General features: G+C 35.7%; 1 protein-coding gene across 1 annotated transcript; it reads right to left on the bottom strand.

Annotated features, from left to right (window-relative positions):
• Positions 1 to 8968: 8968 nt before the first annotated feature.
• Positions 8969 to 13147, bottom strand: LOC146137090 (sperm microtubule associated protein 2-like). The gene is made up of 5 exons (XM_083395598.1): positions 13027 to 13147; positions 12093 to 12215; positions 11460 to 11691; positions 9998 to 10220; positions 8969 to 9323 (listed from the first exon to the last, which is right to left on the bottom strand). The coding sequence occupies exons 1-5, from the start codon at positions 13049 to 13051 to the stop codon at positions 9156 to 9158; spliced, it is 771 nt and encodes a 256-aa protein (XP_083251724.1). The 5' UTR covers positions 13052 to 13147; the 3' UTR covers positions 8969 to 9155.
• Positions 13148 to 16283: the final 3136 nt, after the last annotated feature.

Here is a 16283-nt window from a genome sequence, read left to right as displayed (position 1 = left end):
GTGTTAAATTATTCTTTTTAACTTGAAAATGGATGCCGAAGATTTTAGTTAACCAAAATTTAGCAAATTAACTTTCACAAAAACGTTAAAGAGCAGAGTTTTTAATCTCAGTTATCAAATGTTTGTTTTGATTCGAGCGGGTTTAAATGCGATCGACATCCGAGCTTGTAATGTGTCCATTGTGGGTCACGTACCAACCTACTGACCAGTTGTGTGGTCAATTGACTATTTACCGAGGATTGATCGATTAAACAAACACCCTTTGAATGCCAATTATGATTCAGTCCATTCCCGAAACTATTTTCAAAGGGTAATTATCGAAAAGTACAATTCTCAAGGGTTCGTAATTTCATATTTTTTTATAAACGTTGAGATAAACAACAGTTGTGTGACTTTTGACCTGCTATTCCTGTAAACCTAGCTAAATGTCAGCTCGTTCAATAAGGCAAATCTGAACTTTAAAAATCGCCCGTTAAATAAGTAAAGTTTTTAGTAAATTAAAAAGTTTATATTAGCGTATGATATTATTTTCGTTGAGTCAGATATAACTTTCGGCTATTGTAGAAAAATAGTATTTTCGAACGTATCAGATTTGCTAAACCAATAGGCTACACAGTTAATAGGTGATTGGAAAATTAAATCATGGTATGTGCTTTTACCAAACCTATAAGCGTGGTATATGCGTTACATGATGCCACCATACTACAGCCCGCGGAATATTTCCTTAATCAAGATAAAGTGCCGTTAAAGTGTTGTCAAATAGAATTTCCAACTAAATTTTGATGAAATTTCAATTTGAACCGCAGTTTATCAATGCTCACTTCAGTTTTGTTAAAAAGTAATTAATATTTCTGTCGTCTAACGATAATCAAGTTAGTAAAGTTCAACGCAAAAATTATATCCGGCCAGCAATATATATAATCCTTACAGTTATCTGGCACGTGATATTCAGGCCTTACGACATGCGTCCCTTTATGAAAAAAGTTTAATGTCCCCTGGTTCATACAACAACAACTACAAAACCATGCGCTGAGGGAATAGAAAGTGACCTACATATTAATAAACCTCAACTGCGCATTATTTGTCGATCTGTTGGTAATGAAGCGGCTGTTAAGAGAAATCTCAAGCGCGATTAAACGGAGCTGGTGGCGATTAATAATTGATGCATACATTGTGGCTTCGACAACGTTTTCTGATGACTCTTCTGATAATAGGAAGACAGCGTAATGCCCTAAGCACTCACATCTTTTTCACTAAAGCATGTTTAACGAGATTCATCCGGGAACATTGCAATGTATTCATATCAAGTTTTGACAGCAGAGCCCATTATAGAAGTAGGTAACATTTTCAACGTTTGGAATATATCTTCGTTCATTTTTTAACATCAACTACGGGCTTTGATATTAAGTAATCGGCTTTATATTCATAATCCGTCCAACTGAACCTTAAACAATTATGCTCCAAAGTTTTAACAATGTTTTTATTGATTCTGTATTTTTAGTCTGATCTAAGTGGTCGTAAGTTAAATGTATCCATTGAAAAAACAAAAACGCACTGATTTTATTAAATAATTATAAATCTTTTCCAGGGAAATGCAATTTGTTTTTTTAATTAAAATCGCGCGTATTTTTTTATCCACCATAAACCGCATCAATCATCGCAGCACAAGCGTTGCCCTAGCAACAGTGACGTCACGCGTCACATCAATCATAATAGGCTGCCACCAGGTGGTGACCAGGGCGGCCTCTGATTGGCCGAGAGAGCGCAAGGAAGAAGAACGATCACGGATCTATAAATTGGCGGAATATCGAGGTTGTGATGAACTGTGTATATTGTGGCGGTTGTGGGTTGCCAGATGCTGCAGCTAACCGGGAGGCGAGTATAGGGCGCTGGTCCAGAGTCCTACCACATTTTTTTGGCAGTAACGAAAGGTTTGTCGTGTAAAACTTTAAGCGCTGAATTAGAATCTTCGTCAGAGCGTTTATATTGCTTACATTCTTTAGGCCATAGGATGCAATTAGCGCTTGGGTGGGTCAAGTATTATTATTGTATTTATTCTCCTAGTTTGCAACTCCAACTTTGGCGCCTGATTTTGTTACTGTAAATAAACAAATTTTTAGGCGCTGGTCCAGAACCTCATTTCGTTCGGGGTTTTATATTGCTTACATTATTTGTTTTAGGGTGAGAGTCAGCGTTGGGTTATTAGACATATTATTATTATCTTTGTTTTATCATATTTATTTCTTCCTTGCAATTTTAAGTTTGACAAGTTTCGTTACTGTAAAAAAGTGGCAGGAATCTATAAACGTCGATTTATTTATAGTTTTCTATGGAATTGTGAACAACGTGTTGGGCAAACAGACGGTGGTAAAATGAGTTTTTTTATTATGGTTGTTGAAATCTGTCATTTCGCCTTACCATAAATTGCCGCTAGGAATGTTCAACTTTATCCTCGACGTATATTTTAGTAAATAATAGAACGTTTTACTCCTTCAAGAGTTCTTGAAATCGAACTATTTATGAAAAGCTAGTCTTTCCTTGTATACAGCGACAGATAAATTTACAGACTTAAAAGTACTGGATGTTAGAAGGTCGAAACTTGATGGTTGGTGCTGTGAGGTAAACAGTAAAGGTTTGTTCACAATAGACGCGTAACGGAAAACGTCGGCACCTAAATCGCAAAAACACTTTCGGTCGCGGAAAGTTGAAATATCTCGCTCCAGCAAATGTGAAACTGCAATGGGTTACATTTATGGAAAAACCGCCAAAGCGTTTTTTTAATAAAACTTTTTTATCTTAAAAAATTAGTTTGTTCTTTTTTAGATACACACTAAGATTCAATTAGAAAGAGTTAAGAAGCCCTTCATATATAGACGATGCAAGACAAAACAAACCTATTAAATCGATCATAACAATAATAAAGCCTGAAGCAGTGGTTTTCAAATTGGGTCCACGAATACTTTTGTGTTTAATGGGAAAGTTTAAAGATGACAGGAAGCGCTATATTTCAAATTAACTCGTCGTTTAACTTGCAACCTCACCAAAATTTGGCTTAGTCATGCATCTGACAAACTTTCCCGTTTAAAATCTAATAATAATTTTGTTTTTTACAACATTTGTCGAGGGTCGGATTCAGCCGTAGTTTGGCGACCCCTGATCTAAACAAAACTGGATCGCATTGTCCGAATGTTCCAAGTAAACAAACAAAAGGCATTGTCAACGTCATAATGCCTAATGTTCAAGTATGTGTTAGAATATATTTCTTTAGACATTCGGTTAAATTGTATTTAAAATTACTAAGTGCTGCTGAATTGGTATTGTATCAAAAAAGCAGGTATAGTGGCTCTAAATTTATATTTACGCTGATTGCTGAGCCATGTTATTACAACGGTCCAATTTGTGGCCGATTTAAATATAAATTTGCTTCCCTGTTTGCGGTGGCTCGAAACGATCTATCTCAATTCACGTCTGTCATGCGCGCGGCGTTTGTATTTTTACCCAAACCTTGAATAATTGGGTCAATACATTCAATCGCTTTCGCTTTACAACCTTCATTGCTTATCGGAAGTAAATATTAGTCGGACGTGCTTACAATATGGTAGCGAGCAAATTTACACAGCAATCATTTTTCACAGACACAATAACGCTTTTTAGTGTAAATTAAACAAAATATAGACGTCCTGCTTTATCCTTTGACTGGTCAAAAGTCGTAAAATAGAAAAACAAAATGAATTTATGGAATCAAATTTTACGATCAACCAAGGGAAAGTACCTGGGAAGAATCGCCATTGTCGTAATCTTTGTGACGTTAACAAACACCAGCTTCGCAGTCGGGTAAGTCGTTCTAACTGCACAGTTTTAAAGTAAACAAGTTGATTTTTTCAAGGTTACGATTTTCAAAGCTATAATGTGTTTTATTTATACTTTTCACAACATTTTTCATGCCATAGCTTATAAAATACTTTTTTTTAATTGCTAACACTTTTTTATATTGTTAAAATATTTGCATTTTGAATATTATATAGAGATGGAAAATAGAACAAATATCAGAAAATCTCTTTCAAATTTTGCAGTAAAGCGCTGAACGTCGATCCAAAGTACAGGGATTACGCGATGAACTGGGCCCGGGCTGGGGTCGATGAATCAGCGGGGGATGGGGCGGGAAATCCCCCCCAAAGTGGGGCCGAGTTTCCGATGTACGACCAGCAGGTCGCATATCACCCGTGGGACGCACAGCAACCTTACAAGTAAGCAGAAGTGTTCGATACTTGTTTTATTTCGATACTTGTAAAATACCGATACCAAATGTCGTCATTACTTAAAAATAAGCAAAAAGATAAGCAAATATTACCAAGTTTATTGGTAATATTTTTAACGGTGTAATTAGACCGAAATTTGCTTTTGCGTTTAAATGCCTTTATAACTACGATTAAAAATGAATATTTCTTTGAAATTTACAAACCAGCCTGGATTAAATCGCAAAAACCGTTCGTTTTTTAATTGCTGTGCTTTCAACGCATCGATTTAAAGGGTCGTTTATTATTTACAATTTCAGATTTTCGATTTTACCTTCATTTCCTTCAATTTAAACAGGTCAACTTCCGATATCTTGATTGCAATAGCACGCTTATTAACCGACCAAGCCATTGATTTGTCCTGCTTGGTAATTTGACCAGCTGTTTATTTTCGGGATACATCTTGTTTGTGCCGAATTTAAAAAAAAATAAAGTAGCGGCCTAGTAAGCTCTTTACTGCCACACGTGGCTGTTGTAGTTAATAAAAACAATCCTTAAGGGTTCGTTTCGCAAAACTAAAAAAATCCAGTATTTACAAAACTTGACAAACCAGTTTAATTTGGCTTAATTCCGTGTTTCCTTGAAGAATTGTAACCTTTTAATTAATTGATTTAGGAAAGTGAGTATATTAATCACTTATCGGCAATAATTTCGTTTCAATGGTGACCGTTTTGCTTAATATTCAGGTTTAGTAATTTCCGATACTTGAAATTTTGTTCCGATAATGATTCCCGATATTTTAAGTGAAACGTGTCGCGATCCGAAACCAAATGACGTCACTATTAAGCTGACTTCAAATTTCAAGCAGATTAGGTAAAATCAAAAGGTTTAAATGTAATTTTGACGTGGAATTACATCAAAATTTACTTTAACGTTTAGCAGTTTGGGCACCTTAAGTCATTAACCTACTCATTTCTTAAAAATACCTTTTTAAATTCAAATCGCGTTTAATCGAAAATCAATGTTGAAACTCTTATATTATTTCGTAGACGATCGGCACCCATACCACCCTAGTATCGGAAGAGTACCGATACTAAAACTTGGCATCGGGTATCGGCTCCTAACCGCTGTCACTTCAAAAAAAAAAAATTGGCAAACTCGTAGTAACTAACCGAACTATTTCAGCTTCCCAAGACAAGGCTACCCACCGTCGGTTGTAGACAAAAGGTACGCTCAGATGGAGCTCAACAACTACAACAACTACCTGAACCGCTACTTGCTATACAGGAAGCAGCAGGATATGCTCAGGCAGATGATGCATCAAAGGTAGCTTTTAAATTTACATGTAAATGTAAAGAAAACAATTGGCGAACTAAAAATGCTTTTTAAATTCAGTTTACGAAGTTCTAAGTATTGCACTTTTGTGTAGCTATAGTGACGTCATAAAACAATAAGACTTAAGAAACCTGCTGTTTTCATCTAACAAATAAGAAAATATAAAATAGAGTTTAAATCCTACGATGAAGGCGCCAAAATGTTTTTTTAAATAAACTTTTTTTTGCTGAAAAATGGTATAAGATTTTTCACACAATACATTTAGGAATCAATTATACCTTCATGGGCCCCCTAAACTCTTCCACGTACCCCAAAGGGTCAACGGACCCCCCAGCTTAAGAACCCGTGTATTACCGTTACTTTAATGTGCTTGCAGGGATTACGACATAAAGGATACGAAGCGGTCTGGCCCCGAAGCAGTTTTCACGAACGCGTAAGTATTTCAACGTTTATTGTTTCATCAACTTAAAAAAAATAGTTTTGGTTAGGTTTTAAAGTAGGCCTTTTTATAAATCCTCCAAAGACAAAAATCGCCTAAATGATACGATATTTCACGGCAGTCGGCAATCGCATTTATTATCAATGTAACAAGAAGCCACGAATATTTTAGTGTTTTCAATTTCTGTTTAAGCCGGATACGTTCGGCATTGGATAGGATTTGATATTCGAACTCTACCCTTACATTATTATGGAATTCATCAAATGCTATCCAATGCTGAACGTACCCGGCTTAAACAGAAATTGATGACGCTTTACGGCAAGTATATTTCAACATGTAAGAGTAGAATTTAGTGTTTGTTACGTAAAAATAAAAAGCGAAAACGTTAATTAAACGAACTCTTATTAGGTCAAGCGGCCGAAAGAGTAAACTTGTATTTTAAACTGCTCAAAGTGTTTTAGGATTTACTAACTTTAGCAAAATTAACTGCAATTTTAATTTACCCTTTCGGTATTATTTCTAGCGTTGAGTATATGCGTAACTGCAACTGGGTTAAGGTTTTCGTTTTGTTGCAGATACGGAAGAACAAAGTACTTCCAGAACTGGCTTGACAGAAACAAACTAATCCGAGGGTTTATCGATCCAAGCAGGGCAAGAAGAAACCCAAAGTAAGTTTGCTAATCAAAAAGCTTAATTGTTGTGTGTTGTGAAGTAAAGCATAAACCGTATAAAGGCTAATTGTTTCTACGTTCTAATTGTACAATAGCAATTTTTACGTCATAATGCTTGTGTTTAATTGAGGCGTATTTTAAAATGTAAGATTAGAAAACTTTGGCGGAAAATTGCTTTTGCAATCTTAAGTGAGAAAACTTGATTTACAAAACACTGGTATATGGCCATATAGTACTGGGCTGGCGCATATGGCCAAATACTGCAATGTTTATATTATTCAATTATTTTTTACTAATGATATTAAGTGTTATTAATGCGTTACTAATGATAGTAAAATTTGTAGCAGAGTATTGGGCCTTGGTTTAGAATCCTATCACTTTTGTTTTCAGTAACGAAACTAGTAAATCGCAAACTGTTAGTATTAAAATAACAACACTTGAACCAACCGAACCCAAACGCTAAACCGGACCCTAACCTAAAAAATGTGCGTTGATTTGATAATTATTTGAATGCGTGGTAGGATTCTCTACCAGTAAAGTATTTTTAGCCTACAACACTCAAATTGTGCACTGTTATGTTTATTGCCAGTCTAGACAGTAAAAGGTGTTACCTGTGTGCTGTGTCTTTATCAACTTGATAGTTCATATCTTGACCAAGGTCAAAATCTTGAGCAAAGATTTTTCAACAACTCACGTTTTCAAAGACTCCTTGTAGCACAGAACAACCCTAACACTTATCCATCAACCAATATATCAAGTTTTTCGCATAAAAGTTGTAAATTGCGAATAATTGAAACCTCTTCAATAACATTTTGTTTTTATTCAGTGACCGCTCTGATCGGATGACACAAGGGTAATACCACTATATCGGATGACCGCTGAGCCAATTTCCGAAGATGGGATTGCTGTAAAAATTTGCTTCAACTTGCTTTTTGTTTCTTGTACAAAGTCAACACTATACCTTCTCTATTTACGTCGATTACGTTCTTTCCAAATTCGCGTCGTGCTTTTTTCTGCTTAATACACGAACTTTGTTTACTAACCGACGTTTCTATTAGCATTGGCATAAAAGTTTTATATAAAGTAAGTAAAGTACACATTTAAAGGCAATATACTTTTTATGTTAGGCTTTGCAAAAAAAATAAATATCATACAAACTAAAACTAGAATAGATTTCAATGCAGTACCAAATTGTTTTGAAGGATAATTTGAAAGCCATAACGAGAAATATTTAAAGATGCTTAAATCGTCAATTTTTTTTATATCTTCGAACGAAATAAAAAAATAATATTTTTGCTTAACGAAAACAAGTACCGTTGTAAATATTAACGGTGATATTAGAATTATTTTAACTACTCAATAATTGCAGTTATATTAAATCGTATTGTTAAAGTAATGAAATGTTAATTTTAATCGAAAGAAGAACTTTCTTCAATATACATTTATTCCTAAATAACACCCACGAAAAACAAAGGTAAACAATTTAAATACTAGTAACATTCGTTCGCAGCTTAAAAGAAGGTAATCTCATAATTGTGAAGCACTAAAAGGTTAGGCAACAAAATGCAGTTTGGCAATATAACCATTTGGACTTAATCTTTTTAGGCAGGCGATTGCGGGAAAAACATAAGCAATTAGTATGTAGAATGGAAAATATGGCACCGCTATGAGTTTTGTTCGTCGCATAAAAACATGGAAAAGCAAGAAACTCACACAAAAGGATTTTCCTGCGTTTTTGGATGAAAGGATTGGTCAAGGTGGATTAGAACAACTAATCCCCAACAGAAGGACTGGGATTTGGGATTTAATATGGCCCCAGTGAAGTAATCCTGCCGTCACATAAAGCACACATTAAAGCATGGTTAGCGCAGAAATCTTGGGATGAAACAAGTAGAGGGAAAGACATTTGTTAGACATGGAAAAACTATAAATTATTTCTTTACGATTTTTAAATAAGATTTTAACCTTCAACATAATACGTCTCAACTACACATAGACCTTATAACTGTGTTGAAATCGGACCTAACTTTGTGGAAAATAACAAAACGTGGAGCGAAAATATAATATTTAAAAAGCGGATAGGATGGACTGGGCTTGGCGTAGCTGTGTAATGTGTATTACTTACCTCTTGTGGAACCATATGAGCGAAATGCGATCAAGTTAGTGGTTTGTGAAACCACTATAACATTAGGTAAGAGCGGATTGTTAGGTAAGGCACTTTTGATTCTTTAACGGCAAGTTATCAACAAAACTACATCCCTGGTAAGTTGGGTTTAAACTATTTGGCAAATATCTATATTACCTAACAACATACGTTTACGGGCAAGTAATTCATGCTATACTATGAACAGGTACTTACTATAGAACAGGCATTTATGTAGAAAGCAAGGCCAACATGGATCTATGTTTTATACAACAAACAACATTCATTTACAAACAGACTGCTACTGCAAAATGCCCCGGGCGGTGATTTCCCTAAGCCTTCTTGGCCCTGACTTTGCGCGGAATGGCTGTAGCGAGTTCGCCGACACGTGGTGAAGCAACAGCGTTCCTAGCGGCGAAAGAAACCTTGTAAGGATCGTAATCTTGGTCGAGGGAGGCGCGGGTTTTCGGACGAGCAAGCTGTTGTTGCCTGGTCGAAGGCTAGACACAATCAAAGTTAGTTTTAAGGCGAAAGTCAAGAATTTACGAGGTTTGCAAGATTGACCGTCAAAAATTGTAACTGGGCTTGATATTTAAAGATATTTTAAACATCATTAAACAATAACAGAGGTAAACTACCAGCAAGGCATTTAAAGACTCACTTCGAAGGTTTTGTGCAAAAAAAAAAACGAAACGTTACACGACATAAAAATTATTCCATGCACATTTTAGAAAACATGATTTCGGACATTCAGACAAATGCCCCAAAATATTAATTACCCAAAGTATCGAGTAGAAGACAACAAGTATCTAGTACCGGATTAAATGAAATATTTGGAGTATCAAACAAGATTTTTGGAAAATATTAAGAATAGTAGTGAGCCGGTAGGTCATATTTTGTTTATCGAGTATCGGGCATATACAGAGAATCGACTACTACACAAATACCGGACAATATGATCAGACAAATATCGAGTATCGGACAATATCGGGTATTGAAAAATATATGAGTATCGTAATATTGGTAATATATCGAATATCGGTTATTAAAACAATATCGAGTATAAAGTATCGGACAAATGCAGAGTATCGACTATTCGACAAATATCGATAACAAACAAATATCGAGAATCTAATAAATATCGAGTACCGTAATATCGTTCACAGTATCCCACCTGCGCGGTCTTAGCCCCCTTTGAAACTGGCCACATGACAGTTCTGTTGTCCTTGTAAGCCGCAGGAGTTGGTTTGGCTTCGGCCAGTTGTTCCAACCTTGCAGACGCCATATGGGTGAGTGATTCCCTTGGTACGTCACTGCGCCACTCCCCCCAATCCCATGAGCTGTTCGACTTGATTAACAGGGGGTCAAACTGCTTCGGGCGCGCCAGCTCCACAAGCCTATTGTGACGTAATAGTGGTTTAACAAAGGCATTTTTGTTAGATAGCGTGTCTATAGTTTTATATTGATGATTTTTTCAGTGTAATTGAGAAATAGGCCTTTATGTTTTAAGGCAGTGGTCACTAAACTACGGACCATCGGGTCAATTAATTCAGACGGCGAAATATTTTTTAAATGAAGCAGTTAAAATGTTGTCGATGCAATTCAAATCTAAATTTTAAAGAAATTTTTAAATGCAGGACAATTTTCTAAAGCTATAACTACGCTTGTTATTGTTCTTTTAATTTTCCGTCGTATATCAAGAATTAGGTTATTTAAGACTTTTTTTATCCATCCCTTTATGAGAAAACGTTCGTGACCACTGTTTAAAGTTAACAGTTTGCTGCTAAAATTTCAATTAACTAATTTGGTAAAGAAAAACCAAACGCATTTCTCAAAGGAGTGTACCCCAACAATCAACGTTGGTTTCATGTGATTATGTTAAAGTTTTCGGCAATATTTGCCTCCGAAAACCACGTTTGCCCCACAAAGTAGCTTGAACAGGGGAATAAGGTGTGGAATCTTTTTACTGCGCTATAGAAACCATTTGTTCATTTAAAACGTAATAATATAAATTTTATGTAGTTTGATTTCTTGCAAATTTGTTTTTTTTTACTTTACAAATTACGTATTTGGTTTTAAGTTGGATGGCTATATTATTGCTGAATTAAATTTGCACCATGTAAACTAATGGATCCGATCCGATACTGAAGTCTTTAAAAAGGTACTGGGATTTATTTATAAGGCAATAGATTCATAGCTCATTCGAATAACTTGTAAATAAATACAGAACAATGTTATTAAATAAGAAACAGCATCAGAGTAGGCTTACCATCATCGCCAAACACTTAAAGTAACTAACAGCGCCAACTCCTGCTACGACTAGGCAGTGAAAACACACAATAAGACCTAAAAAGCAACATACCTAAAGCAGATAAATCTATAAAACCATAGTTTTAATACCAACGACACAATAGAACCAAATACGCAGTAATGCGATCACCTATCGCGACAAGGGAGTAACACCAACTAAAGTAAAGACAACTACGATCTGGAAGCACTATGTGCTCAGTGACCTTTGATCGCGAGCTACAGAATGCTTACACATCTAAATAAGCCATAAAGAACTTATACTACATTGTGTAAGGTTAACAGAGGCGACAATGCAGTGCAATACAAAGTATCGAACATGCTAGTACCTTTTGGTTGGGGTCGCCGTCTTAGCAGCGTCAGGCACCACAGTGTACACAGAACGCATCGGTTTCCACGATTGGTGGAACGCTTTGGACTCAGAGAGTTGCTTGAGCCTTTCCCTCTCTGGGAAGTTGAGAGCTGCGCGGCTTACTTGCCAGATGGGCGAGGGTCGGTCAGCTTGGAACTCGCGGTCGATCGGCTTGCAACGAACAAGCTCCATTTGACGCGGGGTTAAAACTGCAATGGTCGATTGTAATTGACATTTAGGGCCATAATGGCTGGAGGTTGCAGGAATCCAGAAATACCAAAGCCCATGGAAAAGTACGCAGAATTTTGTAAATGTTTCGAAAAAATCTTGATATAATGGCTTAACGTTGTAGTACAACTTGCTATATGTAGAGTTTTTTTTTTTTTGGCTAACCTATTCCTCATAATGTATGGGTTTACTTAATTTTATTGGTTTAATATATTTTTTTATTTTAAAGATTAGAGTTGAAGTTGATTCGGACTGGGACTTATGACGGTTTAAAAAGACTTGTTTACAACTCTGTTGGGATCAGCCTTAACCAACTTAAGGTCTCAAAAAACAAGTTCGCCTTCAAAGAGTGAAATGTGTGTACAAACATAAACCTACTTACCGCAGTTAGTTGGGGGTGCCGGCGGAATCTTGTCGACCCAGTAAACTGACCTCCTATCCTCGATGAAGCCTGGAGGTGTTTTCTTGTGCTGAGCCAAGTTGTTGATACGCTGAGTGCGATCGTCTGGTAAGCAAAGTAAATAAAGTTTTAGTTATTTGTCGTGAGTTAATTCTCACTAACTGGGACGGATTCAGGAGGGAGGGTACATACCCATGCCCCCCACACACACCAAAAAAACTGTATTTTTGACTTTTTAATAAAAATGTGTGGATTACGTTTTCAGTATGTCTTATTCCATTTAATAAAATCATTTTAGCCAAATGCGTTGTAAGTCTTATCGCACCCTAGAAAATGAAAGTTTAAGTAACTTGAACGATATAAAAGCATTTTACGCTTTGCGCAACGGACACAAGAAAAGTCTATAAACAGCTATATAAGGAAGCGTGCGATTGTTTGTTTACAATCTTATGTTTCACGATTGTTTACGACAATAGTAATGTAGACTTGGAAGTAACTCCTCTTCGATTACATTTACTGATATGTAAAAAATGATATTGTACGTAAGTTTTTCCATGAAACGCTCGCGTAGGGCAAAAATTTTCACTAGCCTAATACTAGATTGCTACATCTGCATTGTCGGCGAATATGGAATTTATTTTTATGTTTTTTTTGTTTAAAGAATGTAGTGTTACTATTTTTTTTTAATTTAGAGAACAATTTGTCAAAAAACGAATATGACTGTTAGACCTGAGCCTATAGTTAAGTTGCAATTAAATAAAACAAATATTTGACATTTGCAAAATGTTTGGTTAAATTGTTAAAATTAATTTATGCAGATGTAACTTTATTAGGATGGCTAATGACTCGAGCAAATTAAATAGATCTTAACAAAAAAGAATGGTTTAAATTTAAAACAAAGCAAATAAAAACTTACATGATTCTACTTCAGCCATTATCATCTTTTAGCCGAAATAAGTAAACAAGAAACGCTAAAGCAACCTACAAAATGCAAGTACAAATTAATAAACAGGTACACCGGCCTATAGAAGTTAGCTACAAGCCAAATACAAGCATTTAAACACATGTGTAAATTAATCTTGTGACAAAACTTCAATGAAAAGCCACAAACAATTAACGTCACGCTTGAACTACTTTCGTCGCCATACCAACATACACAAATGGCAGTAAAGAGCTGAAATTAAATCCGCGACTGGGAGATTAATTATTTTGAAGCAAATGTATTGCAGGTGGCCTTTTAGCAGTTAATTTTGACATTTGAAATGTAAATATTTTTTTAATTAGAAGCTATGTATGTCTATATCTAGAATCTGAGAAAATAACAATTTCAGTACGCAAAAGCTAATACAACGGTAATAAAAACCAAATTTTGATTTGCTATATTAACTACATAAAATATTTTTAGTAAAAGTGTAACAATTTTCAAACACCCACAAATACTCGTATTTAGATTATTACGTTTTTAATAATATATTTAGAAGTGGGCTTATTAGTGAATTCGAGTTTCTTCATAGCTTTAAAAGATAAAATCTAACCTTTTTGTTAGATTTAGTTTTACACTTAACGACATTTACCTAATGTGTATAAAACAGCAATCCTTTTGTGACAATATTACAAAATCTGTGTCTTAAATCATTTTACGTTTTGACTTTCAATGTTTTTGTGTCGATTTGCATTAACCCCTTAAAACGTCACAAAGACGCATTGTCCCACGCTGACCACATCCGCATTAACTGACCAGTCGGTGTCCGAAGCAAAAAGGTCAAGAGCTTCACCAAGTTGCTTGTCCAGTGGGGTGAAGTGGAATTGATGAGGCGGAACGGGGTAAGCTGTCTAGGGTTCACCCATGCATGACTGGGGCTGTCCGGCAACCCAGATGTGGGGCTGATAAGGGGTAACCGGGGTGAGCTTACATAACAAACAAGCAAAGAGGGTAAATTGTGGCGCTGGACGCTGCAATGCGACGTTGATGAATTAGTGGACAGTCGAGGAATTATCCTTCGTTTCATTCAACCAGTTATTCCTGGCAGTTCTTGGCTTAACTCGCAATTAAAGAGCTCGGAGTTAATCTAATTACAAGATTGAACAATGCCAAGGGTCAGTGTTCAACATTCCAAACCGGCTCAACTGTTGCACACTTCACACAAATCACAAGCATCGATTGGTTAAAATTATGACCAATCAGTAACAAAAGAAATGCAAATGTGCCTACAGGCTATAAATCGGTGGTTCACCAATTTTTTTTTATGTGTGACCCAAATTTGAGTTTATCAAAACCTCTCTACCCAAGACACGAAAAACTATAGTGTGGTGTGCCAGATTCTAGTGAATTTACTCAATTCTTAGCAAATCGATTAAATTGATTTAGTAACGTCTTAATCCCGTGACCTATTTCAAAAGACGAAACCAAAAAAATGAGTCTGACGCAGTAATTTAGTCCATGTTTGGATGAAGCGACTTGATAGAAAGATAAAAATTCAACAGTATAATTAGTGGCAGATTTAATCGTATTTGAGCGACAAATTTTGTTACTCTCTGCCATGGTTGGGTCGTGACCAACACTTTGAGAACCACATATATAGATTATTTTATTTATTAACATAGCATACCAATACTAGACTTTTCGAACAAAATTAGAACCATATTTAGAGATTTTGTTTTACGCAGGGTAAAAATAAAATCTTATTCAAAGGAAATATATTTTGTTATCGGTTGGATGACTCAAGTCGCATAACGCGAAAATAAACGTTTAGCTCCTGCAATGTTTTCCGGTCGAAACACAGTGATGAAAACTTTTCAGAATTTCTTGCTTGTTTAAAATAGAAGAGGTTGGACGCGAACCGACTACAAACAATGGGGTCTAGGGGCATCCCCTTAAACCCTAACACTTCACCCAAGAAGGGTAATCTTTTGTGTCAACGTCAAGGGTGCCTGGACACTAAGTCCAAAACGTTAATGTAAATATGAAGCTCTTGGTCAAATTTCTTTAAAATTGCGCTATAGATTAGTGATTGTCAAACCGTGTGGGTCTCGGGAGATTGTTCAGTGCGCTCTAAAACGTTTGCAACTTTGGAAAATAAGGTATTTGCATTACAAATAGGCAACACGCGTTGAGATTGGAATATGCACTGTTTTAAATGTATTGATACCATTAAGACGTTTGCATTTTCAGACATAGATATTTTATTTTAATAAAGTGATTTGATTTGCTTTAATAATGGCTGGACTGGGATTTATTTTTTCATAAGGTTTGATTTGGATTAAAGTCACTTCACAATTGACTTGACTTGGACTTAAGTTATTTTTCTAATGTTTAGCTGGGACTTAAGTAATTTCAAACTAACTTGTTTAAAACACTGTCGTTTCCAGGTGTAAAGTATTTATAATGTTATACAAATATATTAACTAAAATAGCAAATTTTGAGCGCAAAGTTGTACCTAGTGTGAATCACCTTGGCTTTCTTTACTTAACGCCGCTAAAATTACCGCAGTAACACCTTGCCGTTGTTTTGGTACAAGATTAGACGCACCAGGGTCAACAAGGAAGTCTCAAAGGGGTTATTAGGGGTCAACAGGGGGCGTTTGGGGGTAAACACCCCCACGGAGCAGCTATGGTTTATAACTGAGGGTTTAAGTGTGAAGATAAGCACTTAAATGGCAACACTTGATCCAGACCACCACCTTATCCAGCCTAAACACCTTATGCGGGCAAAACAACGAACACACAACTGTGTCACTTGCTACACTCCAGGGTGGACACACTTAAACAGCAAGCATGCCACATTTCACTAAATTAAGTCATTTATCACTCACACAATAAGTATAGGAGTTTTTTTGACTTGACATAAAACATAACTAAACAAACGTTTGGTCGGTAAAAGGCTTAAAATTAATTGTTACACCTTATATCTGTTAAAACCATGTTTTTATTAGATCAAATCGTTTATTAAAATACGAACTGCAAATAATAAGTGCTATATTTATGACCTACTTGAAAAAAAGCTTTTGTTTTTTCCAACTTCTTAGCAGTTACCAACGCTAAGCCTAAAAAATGGGTGTAACAGGGCTTCTAGGTCTTAAAAAATAATTTGTTAAATCGTTTTTGTGGGTAACATTTTGAACTTTTTAAATAAATCTTTATTTTTCAACCTTGATGTTGAAAAGAAAAAAGAT

Source organism: Ascidiella aspersa, chromosome 8 (genome assembly GCF_963924565.1).
Source record: "Ascidiella aspersa chromosome 8, kaAscAspe10.2, whole genome shotgun sequence".
Taxonomy (NCBI): domain Eukaryota; kingdom Metazoa; phylum Chordata; class Ascidiacea; order Phlebobranchia; family Ascidiidae; genus Ascidiella; species Ascidiella aspersa.
The sequence above is the reverse complement of the archived record's forward strand: the minus strand, read 5'-3'. Positions and strand labels throughout refer to the sequence as shown.